The sequence below is a fragment of the Maylandia zebra genome, linkage group LG2, assembly GCF_041146795.1.
Source record: "Maylandia zebra isolate NMK-2024a linkage group LG2, Mzebra_GT3a, whole genome shotgun sequence".
NCBI classification, from domain to species: domain Eukaryota; kingdom Metazoa; phylum Chordata; class Actinopteri; order Cichliformes; family Cichlidae; genus Maylandia; species Maylandia zebra.
This window is the reverse complement of record NC_135168.1, coordinates 30,718,079-30,741,034: the sequence shown is the minus strand read 5'-3', so window position 1 is coordinate 30,741,034 and position 22,956 is coordinate 30,718,079. Positions and strand designations below refer to the sequence as shown.

At 40.6% G+C, this 22,956-nt stretch overlaps 1 protein-coding gene across 5 annotated transcripts in view; it reads right to left on the bottom strand.

Annotated features, from left to right (window-relative positions):
- Window positions 1-22,956, bottom strand: part of il1rapl2 (interleukin 1 receptor accessory protein-like 2) — a 499,122-nt gene that overhangs the window by 27,405 nt on the left and 448,761 nt on the right. For all 5 annotated transcript variants that reach the window (XM_076890749.1, XM_024804223.2, XM_076890753.1 and 2 more), the window contains 2 exons: window positions 16,179-16,311; window positions 7,747-7,892 (listed from right to left, as the gene is read on the bottom strand). In XM_076890749.1, coding sequence (XP_076746864.1) covers window positions 7,747-7,892; window positions 16,179-16,311 — 279 coding nt within the window. The remainder of the gene's footprint in view (window positions 1-7,746; window positions 7,893-16,178; window positions 16,312-22,956) is intronic.

Genomic DNA, 22,956 nt, shown 5'->3' with positions numbered 1-22,956 from the left:
TTTTGGAGGTGTGGTCCTAAACTTTGGATCAGCTGTAAAACAGCCTGTTTCAGTTTAAGTGTTATTTTCAATAAAAAGTTTTGTCTCACTCCCAGTTCTTCTTGTTACAAGTTGAAGCTCGACTTGGAATCTTTTTAAGATCCAACCATGAAAATATGATTTTTTTTGCCATTTTCCAAGCTGTCTTAAACTTTTGATTGGGGATGTAATACAGCAAAAACCCCAACAATCAGAGGATACCCCCATGAGCAAGCACTTGGCGAAAGTGAGAAAGAATAACTCACTTTTACCAGGAAGAAAAAAAAGAATAAAGAGCAAACACAATTAATTTAGGTTAAAGCTATATTTGCTTAGAACTGAAACCAAATTCATTTTCACACAAACATCCAGCTGGTTACAACGTTCCAGTTCATAGTTTGTTACAATAAATGCTGAGGATACAGGACTGGTTCAGCACTAACCATTTATTGGCAAATCTCTGGTGGTTCTGGCTCAAACTAGTAACTATTTACTTATGCGCAGTTCGTCTTTATGACTCCAACAGGGGAATAAACGCAGGACTAGGGATGGGTATCGAAACCCGGTTCTTGTTGAGAACCGGTTCCCACTGTTTCAATTCCTTGGAATTGTTTGCCATTTTTGCAAATGATTCCCTTATCGATTCCAGTCGCCCCGAATGACGTCACCACGTTGCGGAGCGTCATTTACCTGGCAGGAAACACGGCGCCTAAGCGGCTCAAACGCTCAAAAGTTTGGTTATACTTTACGAGAACGGATGACAACAGGGCAACTTGGAATACTTGCAAAGTAGATACTTCATTTAAGGGAGGAAACACTACGAATATGCAAAAGCATTTGCTCACAAAACACGCGATGACCTTAAATGAATGTCGTGTTTTTAATTCCGCTCCGGACTCGTGAATCTCAACCCAGCAGCAGCGGTAATGTTTGCACGTCCTCTCCCGTTAATGCGGCAGGTAAATAATCAACTAACAGTGCATATTATGTTAGCGCGATCTGCCTTATTACAAAACCTGCTATTACTGTGCATTTAGGTGACCACGATGAGAGACACAGACAGAGTCTGGCTCAGATGCTGGCAGTTCTCGCTGCAGTCTACCGGTAGCGTCTCCTTTCAGGCCAGGATAGACGAATATCACCGAGCAGTGACTAAGTTCTTGGTCAAAGGCTTGCACCCATTTGCCACAGCAGATGCCCTCGATTTCACTTTGGTAAGTGAATGTGTTTAATTGTAGGCAGGACATTACTGGATATTCTTGTGTAATTGCTACAGAATAATTTATGTTAAACTTTGTTATTGCTACAGGAGAATATTTATTTTATTATTTTACATTTACAATTTTTTTCCTGGGGACCCTGTGACACCCCATCGAAGAGCCGTAGGCTGTGGATCTCTTAAGATCTCACTGTTGGGTTTGTAAGGCCATGTTACTCCTAAATTTCTATCTTGTTCAAAGAGAAGATATAAAACAAAGTTCTAAGCTAATCGACTTTAGTGTTCTCCTTTTTAAAAAATAAGAATCGATAAAGAATCGATAAAGAATCGAATCGTTAAACAGAATCGAAAATGGAATCGGAATCGTTAAAATCTTATCAATACCCATCCCTACGCAGGACGTTACCAAAGAATAGAAACCTCAACATTAATACTGATAAAAGTGGGCTAAAAACGAATTCGACCTCAAAGACCTCTGAGAGAGGATGTAATCAAACAGAGTTCTCATATTTAAATTCTTTTTTTAAAAGGTGGAATGAACCCAATAAATAATAACATTTTTTTAAAGTGCAACAGAGCGTACAAGAAGTTAAAAAAAGCTTTACTGTGGTTTCCTAAAAGATGGAAGTGTAAACAAGGGATGCTGTTGCTTTGCTGTAGGGGGTTTTGCATATAGGAGAAAATCCTCAAAATAAACCCAAAACCATACAGGAAGCCAACACAGAGCAGCAGAAAATAGACTAACGTTCTCTGTTTCTGGTTGTGGTTAATAGCTGAGCCGCAGAGTTTTAAATAAACTCAAATCTATAGTTGTTGTTGTTTTCGAGAGACCGAGAAAAAGAGCGCTGCAGTGATCTGTCTGCTCAAAGAAAGGCACTGGTCATTTTTAAACACTCTTTTTACTCAGAAGTGGTTATTAGTTTAATTGCTATACAAGTCAACCCCGAGACTCGGACTTAATTTCCGCATATTGTTAAACAGCAAGTCTCAGCTACTTTTGAGGCCAGCTGCTCGGGTTTCAGTGCTGTCCTCGTTTATCATGGAGCGGCACACGGACACGCAGTTTCATTTAAACAGTTATAACCTTCATAACCATTCTGCAATTAAATATGGAGAACTATCATGACAGAGGAGATGATGGAGGTCAGGAACTGAGACCTTATTTTAGCTGTTTGGGACATTGTCTAAAGCAGGGGAGTCAAACATAAGGCCCGGGGAACAGAAGTGGCCCAATAAAGACAATCCGGTCCACTTGATATCTTCGGAAAATGTGAAGGAGGACATAAATTTAGGACTTTTAACTGTATTTTCATACATTTCATAACTTGCCCTAGTTATAACAACCTCCCCAACAATAATTCATATTGTATGAACCAATGAAGTAATAGATAAAAAAATTAACGACAGAAAAAGTCCATTTTTTTTCCTCTGCTATAGAAATGTCTTTTTGCATATATAGTTTCCACTGTAAAATAAATAAAACAGGATATTTTCTGTGTATTCACAAAGACATTCTGGTCATTAAGTTCTTACAATTTAAGCCCAAAGAATTGTGCTGACAGATTTCTTTCATTACCTGCAGCTTTTCTTTATAATGCAGAGAAAAGCAAGAAGTGCTGTTTAAATTTCACTTCTTTTTCTTATATTAGGATATCCCAGGAATTAAATGTGCAAGTAAACTACTTCAGTAAAAGGTAAGTTTCTCTGGTCCAGCCCACTTCAGATCAAACTACATGTGGCCTGAGATGTAAAATGACTTTGACAAACCTGGTTTAAAGCCCGAGTTAAAAACTTCCCAACAGGTGATGAGCTATAAGGAAAAGCTTCTTTCTTGAAGTATGTAGTGCGCTAAATCCAGGTTAAACCTGTTATCTTTTGTTCATTTTCTTTCAGTCTAGATGATTACAGAGCGGGAGTTCTGAACGAGGAGAAGCTGAGAAAGAAAGAGTTTTGAGCTCTGGGACAACTAAGATGTGGAAAGTGCAAAAAATGGCTGCATACCATTTTTTGTGCCATACTGTTTGGAGCCAGGGGTTAAAGAGGAAATAAAGAAAACAAACAGACAAGACGGTGTGAGCGTGCTGTGGAACAGAGCACGCCAACATATCGAATACCTCGACTTCATTTGCAGCTGCTTGTGCGGTTGCTCCTGTAGGCAGAGCTGATAAGAACGCTTTCAACATGTACATACACCTACTTCAGGTTTCATGCTGTGCTGATGCACACGCCCGTGTGTGTGTGTGTGTTGGGAGAACACACACTGACAAAACAATCCCATTCAACTTAATGCCTCCCATGAGGGGAAAGTATATGTGTATACGTTTTTTGTATATGCGCGCACACACACACACACACACACACACACACACACACACACACACACACACACACACACACACACACACACACACACACAGCTTCCTGTAGGTAATTACAGTGTTAAGTGATGAGGGCCCTACAGTTCTCATTCTGACCTCCTCTGGAGAGGTGTGTGTGTGTGTGTGTGTGTGTGTGTGTGTGTGTGTGTGTGTGTGTGTGTGTGTGTGTGTCCGTCCCTGGGGTGCTAGTTAAGTATAGTAAGATAGATTTAACACCCAAGGCATCCAGCAGGAGTCAGACGGGGAGAGAGAAAGGCCTGTTTTTAGTCCACCCCCTCTCTGTGTGTCTCTCCTCTCTTCATCTCTCCCAATCCTCTCAGTCACCCCTCACCTTCCTAATCTTTATCTCTCTGTCTGCATCTATTACCTCGGCCCTATTCTCTATTTCCTTGCCCCGTTCGGCCTCCCGCTGCGTTTCCCTGCCTGTTTATCTCTTTTCACATTTCTCCAATTCTGCCTGTCCTTGCTTTCTTGCATTACATACATTGGTTTCATATAGTGGGCATTCAGGGAAACTAGTTTCTGCTGATAGCTGGGGTAAGACAGACAATTCATCTGCTCCTTCAGGGGTGCTTTACTATTCTGTCTTAATGTCTCTTTAGGTTCTTCCTTTTTTTTTCTCTGGGCTTTGGCCTCTGTCGCCAGAAAGAGGCGGGATGTTTCTCCTGTATTGGCTTCCCTTCATTGGCTTCCTGTTAAATCCAGAATTGAATTCAAAATCCTGCTCCTCACATACAAGGTCTTAAAAAAATCAGGCCCCATCTTATCTTAATGACCTTGTAGTACCATATCACCCTATTAGAGCACTTCGCTCTCACACTGCAGGCTTACTCATATGATTGTTGGGTTTTTCTCTGTGTGTATTATTGTTAGGGATGGGTATCGAAAACCGGTTCTTGTTGAGAACCGGTTCCCACTGTTTCAATTCCTTGGAATCGTTTGCCACTTTTAAAAACGATTCCCTTATCGATTCCAGTCGCCCCGAATGACGTCATCACGTTGAGTAGCGTCTTTTACCCAGTAGGAAACACGGCGCCTGAGCGGCACAAACGCTCAAAAGTTTGGTTACACTTTGTGAGAAAGGATGACAACAGGGCAACGTGCAATACTTGCAAAGTAGAGATTTCATTTAAGGGAGGAAACACTACGAATATGCAAAAGCATTTGCTCAAAAAACACGCGATTGCTTTCAACGAATGTCGTGTTTTTGATCCGCTCCGGACTAGCGAAGCTCAACCCAGCAGCAGCGGTAGCGTTTCCACGTCCTCTCCCGTTAATACTGCAGGTAACTAATCAATTAGCATTGCATATTATGTTAGCGCGATTTACCTTATTACAAAACCTGCTATTACTGTGCGTTGCATTTAGATAACCATGATGAGAGAGACAGAGTCTGGCTGGCTCAGATGCTGGCAGTTCTCGCTGCAGTCTACCGGTAGCGTCTCCTTTCAGGCCGGGATAGACGAATATCACCGAGCAGTGACTAAGTTCTTGGTCAAAGGCTTGCACCCATTTGCCACAGCAGATGCCCCCGATTTCACTTTGGTAAGTGAATGTGTTTAATTGTAGGCAGGACATTACTGGATATTCTTGTGTAATTGCTACAGAATAATTTATGTTAAACTTTGTTATTGCTACAGGAGAATATTTATTTTATTATTTTACATATACATTTTTTTCCTGGGGACCCTGTGACACCCCATTGAAGAGCCGTAGGCTGTGGATCTCTTAAGATCTCACTGTTGGGTTTGTAAGGCCATGTTACTCCTAAATTTCTATCTTGTTCAAAGAGAAGATATAAAACACAGTTCTAAGCTAATCGACTTTAGTGTTCTCCTTTTTAAAAAAAAAGAATCGATAAGAGAATCGATAAGGAATCGAATCGTTAAACAGAATCGAAAATGGAATCGGAATCGTTAAAATCTTATCAATACCCATCCCTAATTATTGTAGGGTAGTCTAAGGAGCTTGGAAAGAAAAGCGTCTGGACTTCTTTGAGTTGCTTGAAGACGTTTGACCTCTCATCCAAGAAGCTTCTTCAGTTCTAAGGTCAAATGGTGGAGAGTCCCAGATTTAAACCCAGTGGGAGTTTCCCCCCCAAAGAGGGACAAAAGGACCCCCTGATGATCCTCTACCTAATCACATGGGCCAAGGTGTGAAAGCGGGTGTGGGTCACAATCAGCCAGGGTTTCGGGTGAGCTCATTGTGAAACCTGGCCCCACCCTATCATGTGATTTCCTGAGGTCAGATGGCCCAGGATGTGAGTGGGTGTTAAGGCGTCTGGGAAGGGATCTCAAAACTGACTTTATAAACGCCCAATTAGGATAACCGCATGTTTTGAATGCTTCCTTTACATGTGTGTGTTCCTTCTTTTTCCCTTCAGGCTTAGAGGGAACATGTTCTGCCCGGTGGTGTAGGGTCCTGATTACTCCAAGTTTGTGTTCTAGAGGGTGATGGGAGTCAAAGAGGAGGTACTGGTCCGTGTGTTTGGGCTTCTGGTAAACTTCAATGTTGAGGTTGCCGTTCTCTTCAATGTGCACAGCGCAGTCCAGGAAAGGCAAACAGTTGTCCTTTGTGTCTTCCCTGGTGAACTTGATGTTTTTATCCACAGAGTTAATGTGCGCAGTGAAAGATTCCACTTCATGTGTCTTGATTTTGACCCAGGTGTCGCCTACATATCTGTACCAGTGGCTGGGTACTCTTCCTTTGAAAGAGCCAAGAGCCTTCCTTTCCACTTCCTCCATGTAAAGGTTGGCTACAATAGGTGACACGGGGGAGCCCATGGACATATTTCAAATATGTCTCACCACTACATATTTCAAATACAACGAGGGTTTCTACAGACAAAAACATGGCTGCGCCATGGGCTTAAATCTTAATTATCTCAGAAGCTGTTCACATCCACAAATATTTATTACCCAATGAAAACACTGAGCAGGATGGGTTTTCCTTGTTAACAGAATCATAACAAGAGACTGGAATAGTCCCAGGTAACTGGAGCAGACATGGTCTTATATTTAGCAAGCCAGAGTACAAAAAACAACGTAAAACTAACGTGGAAGCAAAAAATTATGCTTCTTTGAATGAATGCACCTCAGAAACCTGTCATTTAAAACAAACATTGCTTAAGGATTAAATGCACTTAATGAAATCTTCTGATCTTTAGAGAATCTGACATGTTTGTTTTCTTACTGACAGTTAAGGCCAATGTCATCCCATTCCTGTAATTATGGAAAATATTACCAACAGCTTGAAAATTTATTTCAATCAATTTAATTCATTTCGGTCGACCTCCTATGAGCAAGCACTCAGTGATGGTGGGAGGAAAAAACTCCCTTTTTAACAGGAAGAAGACTGGCAGAACCAGGCTCAGGGAGGGGTGACCATGTTTACTAATGTCACATGTAACATCCCAGAGAAGGAAATGTCCCTATCAGATTTTAGCACTGACTGAAATGTTAAAGGTTTTTGCATTTCTGTTAACTAACAAACAATGAGTTGATGGGTATGTATGAGACGACAGAACTCGATTACCTCGCTCATTGTTGCACTCTGCTTCAATGCTGCTTCACTAACCTGACTTCATATTAAAATACATTTAAAATCCACAACCTTACTCTGGGTAAACTTGTTCTATTCAATAGAATCTATGTTTCCTCAGCATGTTTTGTAATCGAAAACATATTTTTGGGTGCCTCAAGGTTCCATCCTAAGCACCATCTAAGATGTCTGTGTCCTCCTTTGTGAAGCATTAATGTTACTTCAGAAATCTTGGTGTTACCAACAAAATCATCTGCATCGTAACGTGTTTTGTGACAGAAAGCTGGTTTCTGGTGGCTCAGCGCTCGGTCCGTGTCACCATCAAACATCCTATGTCCTCTTTCATATAACAAAAACTGTGTTGTTTTATAATGCAAGGTAATTATTTGTGTTACTTTTTAATAGTTTGATAGAAGGAAGCAGATTGTATAGATAACACATTTTTGCTTTGATAGTGAATGGACCAGCATGCACATGTGATCATTTGTCATTCTTAAAGACACTGGAGGCCAATATTTGTCGATTTCTTTTTTGCCTAACAAGTTTAACAGAAACCAGTAAATCAGGAGCGAAGAAAAGGGAAAGCTCTACCTTTCTTTTGCAGTATAGCGCTACCGCTGCGCCTCCCTATGTGGTTCTCCACGTAACAGGTATAGTTGGCCAAATCTCCGTCCTCCACGGCATCAAATGTTAGGGACAGCTGCACTTCCTTCTCTCCTAAATGCTCCCTCACCACCCTGGAAAAGAAACATGCGAGAAGTGGATTCACAAAGCAGTGATATTAAATCTTTTATTGTGATTTACTCTAATACACTCAAGACTTTAACTTGGAATTTCTACTTATGCAAATTGCATCAGGAGGGAAGTAAACACATGTAAATTTTAAAGATGAGAGAATCTCCTTGCCTCTTAATCTGTTCCATTAAAGATGAAGAAGCACAAGGAACATGGCGCTATAGAGCACAGTATATAGGGCAGATTTTAAAAGAAAGAGAGAGCGAAAAGAAAAGAAATGAGGGCAGAAGAAGCAAGGAGCCATGTCTGGAAAACACTGGCGACAGCTGGAAAAAGCTCTCTCCTTATGGTGAGGTCATACTCCTTTTAAGCCTGTGAGGCTGTGAGGAAGAGGGGCTGGAGGAGGAGACTGAACTGATGTCAGGGTCACAGAGTGCACCTTTAAACCTGGTGAGGTTCAGCCATAACCAGTGAGATCTTAGCTCAGGTGGCAGATTCAGAGCAGTGGCACAGATGGTTCAGCCACATAGGCTGGGTACATTTGAACATTTATTTAATAAAAGCTAGTTTCATGTAATTGACACCGTTATGCATTTGTTGCATTTATTTATTCTGTTCATTTCTGTTCACAGCTGTTGTATGTTATTGCAGGTATGCCTGTCTTTTAATTCCAAGACATTATGACGTTTACAGTCACAATTGTGGTAGAGTTAGCTCATTAAGAAGAACTGGCTGGCTGATATCTGTTTAATGTTTCTGCTGGAGTCGTTGGAAAAGACGGGAAAGAGGGTGAAAGGAGAAGGTGCAAATCAAAAAGTCAGCATCCTCAAAAATTTGAAGCAGAAGCTTTTATTCGAGTCACCACTAAATTCAGAGTGAGGAATCTAGCGATTCATTAGCTAGCTAATGTTGTTATGTGGAAAACCCCCAAAACAACATGTAGCTAACGACTGCTTATTCTTGGACTTGAAAGCAGAAAACTAATTATCCTGGCTTACTCACATTAATGGCTGACATCAAATAAACATGTTGTGCATAAATAGCTTATCATATTTTGGAAAGTCAATACAAGAAAACAAAGCAAAAACAAACAAACAAACAAACAAAGACCCTTCCAGATGCTTTGGCGTCCATGTGCACTTCTTCACCTCTTGATGTAGAAAAACCCAAAGCTTGATTGTCCAGTTGTTAAATCATAGACCCTAGAAAACTGTGGAAGCTGTGATTGAACAATTACTGTATGAATGAGGATTTTATCAAACTGACATTTTTACGTGCCCCAGCAGATCTATTAACGAAATCTTTCAGCGGTTCAGGAGGAAGATAATTATGTAACAAACATGCTGTGAACTGAACCCTCAGTCAGCTTTTAATACTTGAGTAATTGAACCTCAGAGCAAATTATCTGGGACTGGGACAGCACCAGAAGTGTTAAGTCGCACCTAAACAAGCTTTCAAAGTTTCACATGGGTAATGACACCAGAAGTCTTTAAAAAGTCATTATTTTTACATTAAGCTGTGATCACAGTCCAGGAACATTTTCACTATGTGGCGAGTTATACTTCATGAGTGTTATGAGCTCTTTTATATGAAAAATAAAGACAATACAACGTTAAGTGTAGAAAACAAATTTTACCGCAATTAAGCATCAGATTACTTAAAAAAATGAAAAATAAATTAAAAGTAATATTGTTGATGTTTAGCCTGTCTTGGTTTAGTTGCAGGTTGGGGTGGGTTGGTTTGGATCTCTAGTAATTGGTTCAACCACACAAGCAGGCAGCAGGATTTTGGAAATAATGAGCGTTTTCAGTGCAGAATCAGCACTCTTGTCAGAAACAGGCGAGATGGTCCACAGGATTTTGTTATCCTTCTTCTGTACAGTATGTGCTGCATTGACTCAGCGTACAGTACAGTAATCCAGACTGGCCACATTGTAATACACACAGGGGTTGAACCACATGGGAGTTGGCACAGTCCAACCATGACAAGCAGCGATGAGACACTGTGTAGTCATTTTCCTGCAGCTCTGTTTGTAATTCACCACAGAAATGCGCTGTATCTGTCACTTGAGGCTTGTATCCAAGTGGCTGCATGCAAAGAAAATTGACACGCAAACTTTCAGCACAGGCATTCCCATTGGGAATTGAACTTCTAACCTCCTAAATATTCATGCTTTCCTCTTCCCTCGTGGCACCAGAGGCACAGAAAGAGCAGTGAAGTCTCAATGCAGGTTAATAATGATGGATAACATTACAGAAAGGGTTATGAGACTCAAAATGTCAAATGTGCCGGAAGACATACAGCAAAATGACTACCACCATCTCTGCATGTACGTCTTTTTTTTCCTTGCTCCGTGTCAGAGATTTTCAGTGTGTGCATCACTTTGAAGTCTCCTAGGACAGTGCATCAGGGGTTGCTGTCAAAAGATGAGACTTGCTAAAATGCTTAGTTTAAAACACATCACTCCTCTCCCTTTTTCTCACCTTCTAGCCATTAGCTATCTATATCCTACATCTCCTTTCCTTCTCCTCTTTCTGTCCTCCGGTGATTAAATGGGTACATTTCAAAATAAAAGTCACTGTTAAAAGCACAAGTTTTTCTCCTCATAATCTGTACATCTTGGTGAACGTGACACCATCAGCCAAAGTATCCTTCCTCTCTGAGTTCAGCTACATGTATGTGCCAAGCTGTATCTCAAAGGTCAGCACTGTGTGCATGCTCATCATTTGTATCATCTTTGCCTCCACTTGTGTTGCTGTTCTGATGATATCAAGGCCTGCATCTCTTGTTGTGGCTTTCCAATCACCCACAGCCAGTCCCAGCAGATGGCTTCCCCTCCCCAGGTCTCTTCTTGCTGAAAGGGAGTTGTTCCTCCCTGCCAATGTGAAGTGCTTGCTCATGGGGCTGGTTGTCTGATCAGCTGGGTTCCCTCTCAAATATAAAGTGCCTTGCGATGACTGCTGTTGTGGATGTGACCACACAGCTCACTTCAACCAAATGAACTGACTCACCAAATGGAATCAGGCCAAGTTTGCTTAACTGAACTTAGATCTAAGAAGGTCATCGTCGCTGGTCCCAAAAGTCGAACAAAAATCACACACTGTGCTCTTCTATCATATCTATCATCTCTGCTCTTCTCTTTCTCCGCTCATGTCTGAAGGCTTTGATGGATGTGCAACTTTGATTTGAAAATAAAACACAACAATTGCACTTTTCTTTAAACAATAAATCAGTCTTTGTTATTGAAACTGATACCTTAGATACACCCAGACCCAAGCTGTATCTCAAAGGTCAGCACTGTGTGCGTGCATATATATATATATATATATATATATATATATATATATCTATATATATATATATATATATATATATATATATATGTGTGTGTGTGTTTTTTAGTAGTTTTTTAGCATTTTCTTTGACACAGATACTGAGGACAGCCAGAAGGATAGATGGGTGGGATGACATGCAGCAAAGGGCCTAGGGCAGAATTGAATCCAGGTAGCTGCAAGAAGGAATAAGCCCAGAGTAGAAGGTCTCACAGCTTATAAATCAAGAAATCAAGTCAGCTATGGAATATTATTGATAGCAGATCCACCAGAGGAATGGGCTGGCAATATTTGACAGTCTGTTTGTGGCCTTATCCTATTTTTCCACTATCCCAAAAGTCTGGTACTACTCTCCTCCTCAAACAGATTCCCAGGTTTCCAATCCTACAACTCTTCACTTCATGTCAACAGTGCCCTTCTCCTCCTTCTGTACCTCCCTGAACTTCTCCACTGGAGTGTAGCGATAACACAGGTCAGACCTCTGAAGGTACCCTGTTGTACAGTATGTAGTAGCAAGATGTTTGCAGTACATCATTCAGTCTTCTAAGCTGCGAGCTGGACCCATCGTGGATCAAACAACTCGTTTCTGTATTATTGATGCTTTGTCTCCTCAGACCGTTGTACTTGTCACTGCCGACAGGAAGCATACAATAAACCTTTCTGTTTCAAGGTGTTCCCAATTGCAATGCAGACCTCAACTTTTTAACATAAAAACCCTGCTTCCCTCCTACTTTAGCACCTAGAACGGGCTAACTACCATGCTTCATGACAAAGAAAATATAAGGTAAAATAATGGTTGATGATGAGGTTGTGAACAGTGAAGCAGTGAGGCTTTGACAGCAGTTGGACTGGACAACAGATGTGAATTTCAAGCAGGTAAAAGAAGGCCTCTCTGCATCAGTAGACATATGGGCTGCCTTCAAGTGAAAATATGAAGCAAGCACTGGCCCAAGTGGAAATACTGTAATTACCAATTCATTGCACATGAACGAGCTGCGGACTGTGATAGCTGAGTTGCAGAAACGTGAAGAAGCTGGACAGCGGTGAAGCTGAGCTCAGCCAACAGCTGGAGTAAAACTGATGATACTGCTCATATATATTGTCTCGCCTGCTATTTTAACCCAACATACTTAAACTACTTAGACTATGGATTTACATTTTCCAGAAAAAGAAGTAAGGTTTCACAAAGAGAGGCACTTGTTGGCAGGAGTTTTTTCTCCACAAACTCGCAGCTTTATCACATCCTCTTGGGTGCTGCAGGGTGTGAGTGTGTCAGTAAGAGAGCAAGCCTTGGTAATTACAGGTATTCCCATTATCACAGAGGCTACGAGACTGTGTTTGACACTATGCAAACAGACATAGACAAAGTTCTCGGGCCAGTGCTGCAGGACGTGGGGAAGGGAGCTTAAAGTGGACAGATTAATGGGCATCACAGCGGGAGTCGACCTGCTGGAGTGCGATTGTGGAACTTGGAATAGCAGTATGATTGGATCAGAGGTGGCCAGAGGACTGGACTGAAAGATTGAGAACTCATCAGGCAAAGGTTAATTTAATACTATGGGGCATGATTAGTTTCAAGTTTAAACACTCCTACTCATGTACCGTGCTGCTCTCTACAACATCATTTTCCCGGGAGAGAACATTTTCAGAGGGCAGGAGGTGGATTAGCAGTCGCAGATACATTCTTGAGGTTCCAGTCTTGGATTGGTAAACAGCTCTGCTGCTGGAGTGTCCTCCAGCAAGACACTGAAGGTCACCTGGCTTCAGAGCCACTGTTGCTATGCTGACTCTGACCTGTGACCTCCCCCATGAAGGGAGGAGGGCAAGAGGATTTCCCTTTAGGGGAGATAAACATTCATATCAGTATTGCTGTGCTCGGCTGATAACATGACCTGTGAAGGCTCTTTGAGCAGAAGTGAGCATTTTACTTTCTAATATTAAAGCTTTGATTACAGCTCTTAGTGTGTCAGTTAACCACACTAATGCCCACGTGCTGCAGTTTGAACATTTAGATTACATTACTACGTTGCACTTTTTCTTTAACGTGATGGTGCAGAAGTATTGCTCAAAAGGGAGCAGCATTAACCTGAATAGGGGAAAAACAGTGACACACACACAGTGTAGATGGTACATTAATTATTGCCAGAATCTTTCCAACCTGCTATTAACTGAGTTTAAGTAGTGCGCTTAAAGAAAACCAAACAGGCTTTTGCTTCTCATACGACTGCTTATTATGTCTAAAATTAATAAGCTGATGTGATAATCTAAAGAGGCCATGATTGGCCAGGTCACAGTGCAGGATGAAAACCAAACCAAATATTTGTCAGTTTAAATCATTTTAAAGATATAATGAAGGGAGAAGCAAAACTACAGACCACCACAGCCCCACCTGTGTGAACTGAATGAAACTTTTGTCCATCTCAAATCACCACATGCACTCTGCCTGATCATCAAGCATACTCCTGCAAAGGCTCGGGTTTGAGTCCAACCCGTCACCCTTTTCTGTGTGTCTCCCCGCTTCTCCTTGCTTTCCTGTCTCTCCTGACTTTCACTATCCAATAAAGCCAAAAAATATTATTAAACACAAAAATTAAAATTTCAGCAGATTGTCCTCTTCGAATAAAACGAAATTCCAGATGGTACCCAAAAATATAACTCTGAAAATAATTTTGTTAAATATTTTCATATTTTTCATTTCCAGGACCTGTGAGTTACAGTTACAGTACCATCGTGAAAATCCAGCTTTCTTTTTGTATTACTGTAAAATTCAACAACACACCATTCAGAAATTGTTACTGGTTGTCTTTTGCAATGTAAAGTTTCTTTGTTAGTGTCTGATTTTTTTTTAAATTTAAAATTTTCAGACCATTTGAAATATATCTGGTCCACATTAAAGATCCTGATTTATTTTGATGTTAAGAAAGACCGGTGCAAACTTCAGGCTTTTATCTTTAATAGTCTTTGACATATTCATGTTCAAATGTTGACTCATATTTCAGTGCGTGGTAGTGGGCCGATGGACTATTTTTCAAAAAAGTGTATCTTAAAAACTATTTGATATATGAAGCTAAAACTTCTCAGCACTCAATATATATGTTCAAACTTTGGACCTTCAGATTGGAGTTGGCACGATGTGCGGTTGGAATGACCCATGGACTAAATGTTTTGCTCAGTTAAAACACAGGTGCTGAATTTGCAACAGCAGTCAGTAGCATTTAGTGCTCATCTACTAAACATTGAACCCCATCGGACCTAAACTTTGCAGTTACGTCTCCAACATGAACTCAGGTAGTAGCACATTATTTAGCTTGACTACTGTTGCTTAGAGGAGATGATGCAGCTGTAGCTATAACTGAAGTAGCTAAATCCATACACAAATTAAATATTATGATTCATGAGTCTGCAGCACTCATGCACATGAGTATTAACAGGTGAGTTAAGAGTCAGGCTGGATTTGTCTGGTCTAATCCTGCCTACCTTATCCCATCTTACTTTCAAAGACCACTTCCAGAGCCTTTCACGGGCTCATTTATTTACAGAAAAGATGACCACCATGCTGCAGGCTGTTTGAAATACTTTGCTGTCTTAGATGCGCTGGGAAAGTCTGTCTGAACTTCTTGTGATCTCCACTAAGATTTGAAATAACTTTCTAGCTTCTTCGCTTTGCAGAGTGAAAAAGGGCAAATGCTTTGAAATGAGGCGAGTTATACGAGATCACCCACTGAAAAAGAAAAAACACAGAAAAGCAGTGTGGTGTTTTATAGCACTCTAAATTTCAGGTATACTCAATAGATATCTGTGGTTGTCCTGGTCCCGCCCCTAAAGATCTAATCAGTAGCTGTAACTGTAACAGATTAACAAATCAAGTATTCGCACTGATGCGTGTGCATACTTCAGGTCCTGACTGTTTCAGGTGTGTGACGTCAGGCGTATTGCTCTACTTGTTATCTCAGTAAGTATAAAAACCAAAAATCTATGTCGGATAACTGTGATCATTTGTTCTCTGTGCTCTGGTGGGATATACTTGAAACATGAAGCCATATTAATGTATACAAATACAACATACAGGGAAAAAAGATTTTAAGCAAAGTCAGCAAACTTTACCTGAATTAAGCTAAAACATTTTCCCCCTGTACTGTGCACATGCGCTGCAACGTGATTGGCTAATATGTCTCCGGTTTCAGTTGTTGATTGGTTCTTTTGGGACAGGTTTAGGACTCACAGACTTGAGGACTGTTTCAGTGCAACACGCAGGGGTGTAGCAAGTCAAGTCTCTACCTCATTTTACACCTTTTGCATTTACCCACTGGAGAAAGCAACAAGACCACCATCATTCCCGCCTCCCGACTGAACAACGGAGATTAATTAAATAAAATGTTTTGCTTTCAACTTCATCTTTTATAGATTTTGATGATAAACTGTTTTATGTGTAATTAATGGATGTTAGACATAATTCTCTTAACTCACATCGACTGTGTGTGTGTGTGTGTGCACATGTGTGAGACAATGTAAATTCTCTGATGGTTACCATAGCGATCCAGCAGGTTGTTCTAATGATATTTGATGCCCCGCAGACAATCAGGCTTTTCCCAATAGACTCCAATGTAATTGGTCCCAATAGGGGAGAAAATGAATTCAATTTAACTTTATTATTAGAATTCATAATTTATTTTTTTTTTAGAAAAGTTGAGAAGAAAGCTGTCAGAAAACCCTCAATGAGTCATAAATCACGAGAGACCAAATTAGATCCTGACAGTGTGAGGAGAGCAGCTGGAGTCGAGCCTATTCAGAAATTAATTAACAATAGAAACCTGTAAACTTGAGAGAATGTAATTGATACTGTCTTGCAGTAGATGTACTTAGAATTTACTTGCCCCCCACCCTCAGGACACTGATTTCAGGATCATTTTGAGTATGTTACTGAATCAGTGGTTCTCTAGAAAATAGTTTACTTACTTCATTTCAGTTTCCTTAATATGCCCTGCAAGTTCTTCAACAAATTTTTCTCCTTTCATCCAGTAGATGATGGGCTTTCTGTTTTCTCCACTGTAGCCAAAAAATGCCTTGCAGTCCAGACTGAGAGGCATACCTGCAACACACAGCACAGCAATGTTAGACGCCACACGGTGCCACACGGAGGATGAATTTGCACTGTTTTGCAGCTGAATCTTTAAACCAGCTGCAGTCCAGGCTGAAGGTAAAACACACATTAAAGATGACACCACACTGAAAGTTGAGCACAGAAGGAGTCATTAAACAAATCTGGCACATTTTGGTTTATATCCTTTCTCATTTCTCCAAAGAGGTGTCCGGATGATAGGGAGCCACAGGGAGCCAGTGCAGAAAACTACTCGAGGTGTGTAGCTGGGTGCCTGCAGGGTCCCTTTGAAATGAGAACCTGAAATAATTGCTGCCTCCTCCTGGTGACAGTAATATCACTTTAAAGAGAAGTGTGCAAACACATTTCTGAAATCATGAGAGGAAACAAAATCACACTAGGTAAAATACTGCTGTGTATCATAAGCTGCAGCACTGCCAACCTTTCACCTGAGCAAATGAGTCTGTGGCAACAGGTGGCATACACAGGAAATGTAGTGTTAGTGAGGCAAACACGTGTCAGCACCAGTGGATTTCTTTTTATCTTACATGGTAAATATATGATTTTCCTAAGGATCTACAAATCTACTTCATAAGATCCTCCTGTACGGTCCCCTTGATTTTGCTAGCCCCAAAATATGAATGCAGGGTCCAAGACCTGGACCTTCAAGTGCTTATTTCCTGAAGTCAAAGGAAAAGCTGTGTGCTTAGTTTGTGGAGAGCAGATTGGTATGTTTAAGGGTTAAAATTTGAATCATCATTATGAAACTAAACAGAGAGAGAAATACGAGAAACTGACTGATGCAAAGTGGGATTGGACATCAGAACCTTTGCTAGCAAAGCTGCAAAAGCAATGAGGACTGTTTTCAAGCTTTACAAATTCAGGGATGATTTTCCTCCAAATCACAAAAACTGTGAAATTTTCTGTGATAGTGAGTAAGAAAGAATGTCGATGGACTCCTAATATGACCTGAGAAAAAAGAAGAATGTGCTTGAACTGTAAAACAGTCACTTTTCAAATGAATCTGGAGCTTTTGTTGAAAAGCAAAGTGAACAGTTTTCTTTTTCTCAGCAGCTCTGGAGGAGAGCGATGTGACACAGACCACTACATACCTGGCAGCTCTGTACTCAATGAAAGGGGCTATTACAAGAAGTTATTTGTTTATAGAGCTAACTGCATGCTTGGACAAGTTTTCTGACAAACTTGAACAGTTCACTGGATTTCAAGTGACTCAATTTGACTCTCAGACACAATTGTGTTTGTTTATGTAATTACTGTAAAAAACAACAACTATTGTTTATATTCACATTATGTGGCAGCACACCTCTTAACCGGCACTAGAAGGCATGAGCACATCACCCCTGTCCTCGCTAACTTATCCCATCAAATATCGCATTGATTGATCGCATTGATAACTTCATCATTTCAGGTTTATAGCGCCATGATATTAAAGTTTAAATTAGCCGCACATTTACTGACAGAACAGAAAATATTTCGAGCCGATTCATATTCACTAATATGCCGCTTGTGGCAGATGGCCCCCCCTCCCTGAGCCTCTGGTTTTCCTGTTAAAAGCGTGTTTTTCCGTCCCACTTTCACAGAGGGCTTGCTCAGAGGAGGCTGTCTGATTGTTGGGGTTTTCTCTGTATTGTATGATTTTTACATTCCAGTGTAAAGTGCCTTGAGGTGATGGTGATTTGGAGCTATATAAATAAAACCGAATTGTGACTGAAGTGCAAATTTTCAGCTTTAATTCAAGGGGTTTAACAAAAGTATTTCATTAAATTCAGTTGCATAGTGTACTTGCAGCTTAATTAGTTTGAGCCATGAAGCTTTGATTCTGCAGAGCTCCATATTCAACAGATGTGTACCTTTAATGTATTACTGCTGGAAGAATCAATCAGCAATACTATGAAATCACATGTAAATACACATCTATGGGCAGACAGTATCCACACATACTCATGTAAGACCTTGAAACCCCCATCACTCTATGATTACAGCTATCAGTGGTGATGATGGAGTATTAATGAGCATTCTAATGAGCGCTACCTCGTTAGGCAGTCAATTAGCAGATAATTATGATAGACCTTGGTATTATCATAATGATAGCTCTGTCAGCACAGTCATGAACCAACAGTGAATGTTAACATTCGGTGTATGTCTGTGTGTTTGTTGTCAGTTTTGACTTAAAGTTAACACTTAAGGTGTTGTTTTTTCATGCGTGGGAAAAGCAGCTTCTTCCTTTCAAGCTTTGGGGGGTAATTATCTTTTTCAGAAGAAATTCAAAACATTTAGAGCAGCAAAAGTAAAAATCTTCACAAACTGGTTACAGGTTGAATAAACATGAGGTTTCCTTCAGTTGGTCAATGCCAAAACGCAACTGTTTTCATATGGAAATGTCTTTATGTTTGGTGTCACTGCGCTGCTTATTTTGATTGATGGAAAAGGACGAGGAGGCTTTGACTTCTGCCAGTCTCGAAATTAGAATTTCTAACAAACTCAGAGAAAAAGTGCCCACTGAAGCCTCACATGTCTTGTGTGTGTGTGTGTGTGTTGGTGGGCTTGCGTGGGATTTTTCTTTTTTCATCATCCTGCAGTACAGGCGTATAAATACACACACACTTTAGAAATCACTTAAAAAAGAAAAAAAAAAATCTGGCTTGGAGTGAAATTAGTTTAGCTTGATTGTGTGTGTGTGTGTGTGTGTGTGTGTTTGTGCGAGTAAGTAGGTGTGTGTATTTGAGCTCTGCAGTAATTGATTAGCACCCCGAGGGTGTGTTTGTGTTCTCAGCATGCTATGGTGATTAAAATCATCAACTTTGTTTGCACTTGTGTGGCGTGAGGGTGTGTGTCAGTGTGGGCGAGTGACTTTGTGTGTGCGTATCTCTCCAGTAAATAGAAACGCAGCCTGCATTTAATACAGCTGAGTCGAGTCATCGTTCCTATTTGTGGCTGTAGCGGCAGGATATTTGTGAGAAGCTGAGGAAAAATGAGGGCTGGTGCTGTATTGTTGTCATTAATAAGAAAGACTGACAGGAATTTTCTCAAGTTGGTGCATCACTGTTTCACACTGCTCCTCTGTGTGATCACAACTATGTTCTGTTTTCTTTGGTGTGACAAACAGAGGAAGGACTCACTCTCCCCGATCACAAGTGAGTTTGCAAACAGAAGTCATGTGACCACAAAGTCAAATTCAATCTGATTCCACCTCTTTGTATCGTTATTGTAGCCCGACAGCCTTGTCTGTACTCCTCAGTGTAGCGTCGCTGGCATTTAGAGATGCACATAAAGAAGCAGCTGAATATGAGAATCGGTCCAGACTTTGCTTTGTCCTTGGTTTAGTTTTTTAAATTCATTTTTTATCCAAGCAAAAGGAGCTGCTGGTATCAGACATTGACATCTGTTTCCTTCGGCCCGTCTTGTGCGTTTTGAGGTCCTTTCCTGTCAAAGGCTCATGCTGCATTCTAACAGTGAAAAGTTCTCATTGCTGTTCATTTATTACACTGGGTTTATTCATTTCAGATACATCTAAAGAAATGAACAAATCAATTTAATCTTGAACTGAAGGAAACCACTCTGAATTTGAAGGTTGTGGGAATGCACTTAGCATCCTCATCAGGATAGCGTCTGTGTGTGAAGTAAGCAGCACTGTAAACTGCTATCGAAGTGCAGGTTAATGAGTGTCCACAGTAAACTGTAGGCAACACAGAGAACTTTCACAAACTCAGAGGTGTTAATGCAAAACCTGGATTTTGTCCTGGGGGTTCACGCAGTGAGCAGTGCCGTTGTCCTTTGCAGTTTAGAGCACTTTGTTGCCTTTCACAGTTTCAGTTTCAGCTCCACATAATTTTGTTTTAGATCACTAAAACTACCAAAGCAGACAAATGTTTCTAGCAACACAAGCCATTAAAAATTTGCAAACAAGATGTGTAACTGTTGAACCTTAGTGTACAACCTGTGTGGACAAATTTGTATCCCAACCTCCTTGCAACTAGTAAACATCAACGGTTCCTCCATGATTGCATTGATTTATTTTTCTGTCCGAGACCCATTGCAAGTAGTTGACCAATCGCTGACGGACCTCTTTCAAAGGCAGATGCACAAGTTGCTTGGTGGGAGGCAATCTGCCTGCAAACACTTGCACTGTGACTCAGACTGATTGCAGTTACTCTCAGCCAGATTGGTGAGAGTTTGCAAATAATTACCAACTAATTTATGAATGCTGACAGATTGCTAACACATTGTAATCAATGAAAGTCAGGTTGCACCAATCAGGACAACTCATCTGCTTTGTGTCAATATGCAACAAACGGCTTGACTCAGGTGGTTGTCAACTGGTTGTATTCTAGTTACATCGAGTGGACGAACTTTCAGTTTCAAATCTATGAGATTCTCGCTGAACTCTGAAAGTAAGAAGTTAATGTGAATCTCTGTGCATGTAAATGGCAACAGATTTGTTAATCACTAACCGACAAAAGACTGAATCTGTTTTGTTGCCGTTTTATTGCCTCCTCGATGCACCAAAGCTGTTCCGAAGACGGCAAGTGACTGCAGATTGGCTTTGCCAAAACATTAAACAGGCCGTCCACACTTAAACCCCTCAGTGTGGATGATGACAATCTGTCTTTAAAAAGAAAGAATTTTGCATTTACTCAGGATATCTTTGTCTAAAACCAGGTAGCAGTGGTGATGTAGTGATATAACCCCAAAGGAGGTTTGCATCTCCTGCGGGAATTGAACTAGCGGGCTTTGGCTTGTCAAGTAAATGAGCTACACATAGGCACATAGTGGCATGCAATATTACATTTAATATGAATCTTACTGTTACCGAAATATTTGGTGGATGTACAAATCAGCTCTTGTTTGTTTTAAGTTGACATTTAAAATCGGTCTCAAATGAACAGCAGAGTCACTGAACACCCGCCGGTTCTGAATTATGTCATTTGTTTTGACAGCAATATCCCAAATTCCAGGATGAACTGAACTGCGATGCCAGCAATATTTCATATAGATGAAAAGTGAGGAAAAGGGACACGATAAGATGGGAAATTCATATAAATCTGGTGTCTGTCTTACTCACTTCCTGTAAATCTTATAGCTGGTATTCACATCATTAGTCTGTTTCACTTGTCACTCTTTGGGGTTCCCTGTTCTTTGCTTTTCACATTTTATCACTAAAATAGATCCTCGCTCAAATCTCCTCGCCTCCCAGCCTTTTCCCTCTGTGCGTCAAGATGTTTTTGTCGTCATGCTGTCCCTCGTCTGTCTTTTCATTTGCTTGCTCTCCCTCTTTCCTTTTATAGAAATCTTTCACCTGCAGTGTGCTTTCTATGTGCGGACAAATGCATATTTTATTATGCAAATCCAGGTGATTTTATGCACCTTACACGAGAACTGTTGTAAAGAGTACGACAGGCAGAATAATCAAAGTACTTCTGAAACAGTATATGTCAATGAGATTATTTTTCTGGACAGCATACCAAACGTGTGTGTGTGTGTGTGTGTGTGTGTGTGTGTGTGTGTGTGTGTGTCTAAAGGAAATGACAAAAGAGCAGAAAACATTCAGGTAAAGGATTGTAGGAGAGAAGTAGGACAACTCTTAACGAGGGAAATGAATCATTGAAAACTACCTTCACACACACACACACACACACACACACACACACACACACACACACACACACACACACACACACACACTGAGAGAACCCTCCATCACTTGACTTGACAAGTATGGTTAAAAAAAGAAAAAAAAAATCACTTAACAGACCCAGAATTACTTTGACTGTCATATATTTTTATATTCCCCCATCATCTGCGATTCACCCTTTTTATTAAACCTTGGCCTACTTAACACCGAGATTAATGTTAAATACATATTATTGGATTGAATTGTCCCTTCTCCCCTGGATATTTATGGTTGTCAGGGGAAACCTGGCTGTGTTTCAGAGCAGATACTTAAGTTTCAATTAAGTCATTCCACTGAATTACTGGATGGTTTTTATCCAATGATTGATTCAACTGTTTCTACTCTGGCAGGTTTCTAAGAGTGAAGACAGACCGAATGATTCAATAAAATTATATTGGACCAATACGAGTTCTGGTGGATATGAAGGACCGAACAGAACTCTGTGGGAGAACTGTGAAGCTCCTGTGAGCCAGTAAATAAAACCAACTTAGAACAGCAACTGTTCATATCTGTTTAAAAACCCTATTGCTATTGCTCTCTCCCTATTGAGGCTTTCAAAAAACTGCCTGGATTTGATCTGTTGTACCCTTGTGTCATCCTGTGTCACATAGCTAGCTTATTTGACCTCTGGGCTGTAAGGGGGTGCAATAATCTTCCCTTAGTTTCCTCAGTAGGTTAGAACAATCTTAAGGTGGCACATTTATTTGAGGAGTAAATACGCACAGTCCAGTTTGGCTTTTAGTTATTTTGACTGTGTTTAGACAGGTTGCGGTCATAGACTGTATCTAAAAGATGGAGGTGGCCTCTCAGTTTGTAAAGTGAAGTGCACACACAGGTGTCTTTGATATCATTGACTTTACTGTGTGATTACAGCCTCAGTCACTAATTTTCATGTCATATTGAATACGACATGACGATATTGACGATATTGTACTATTTATATG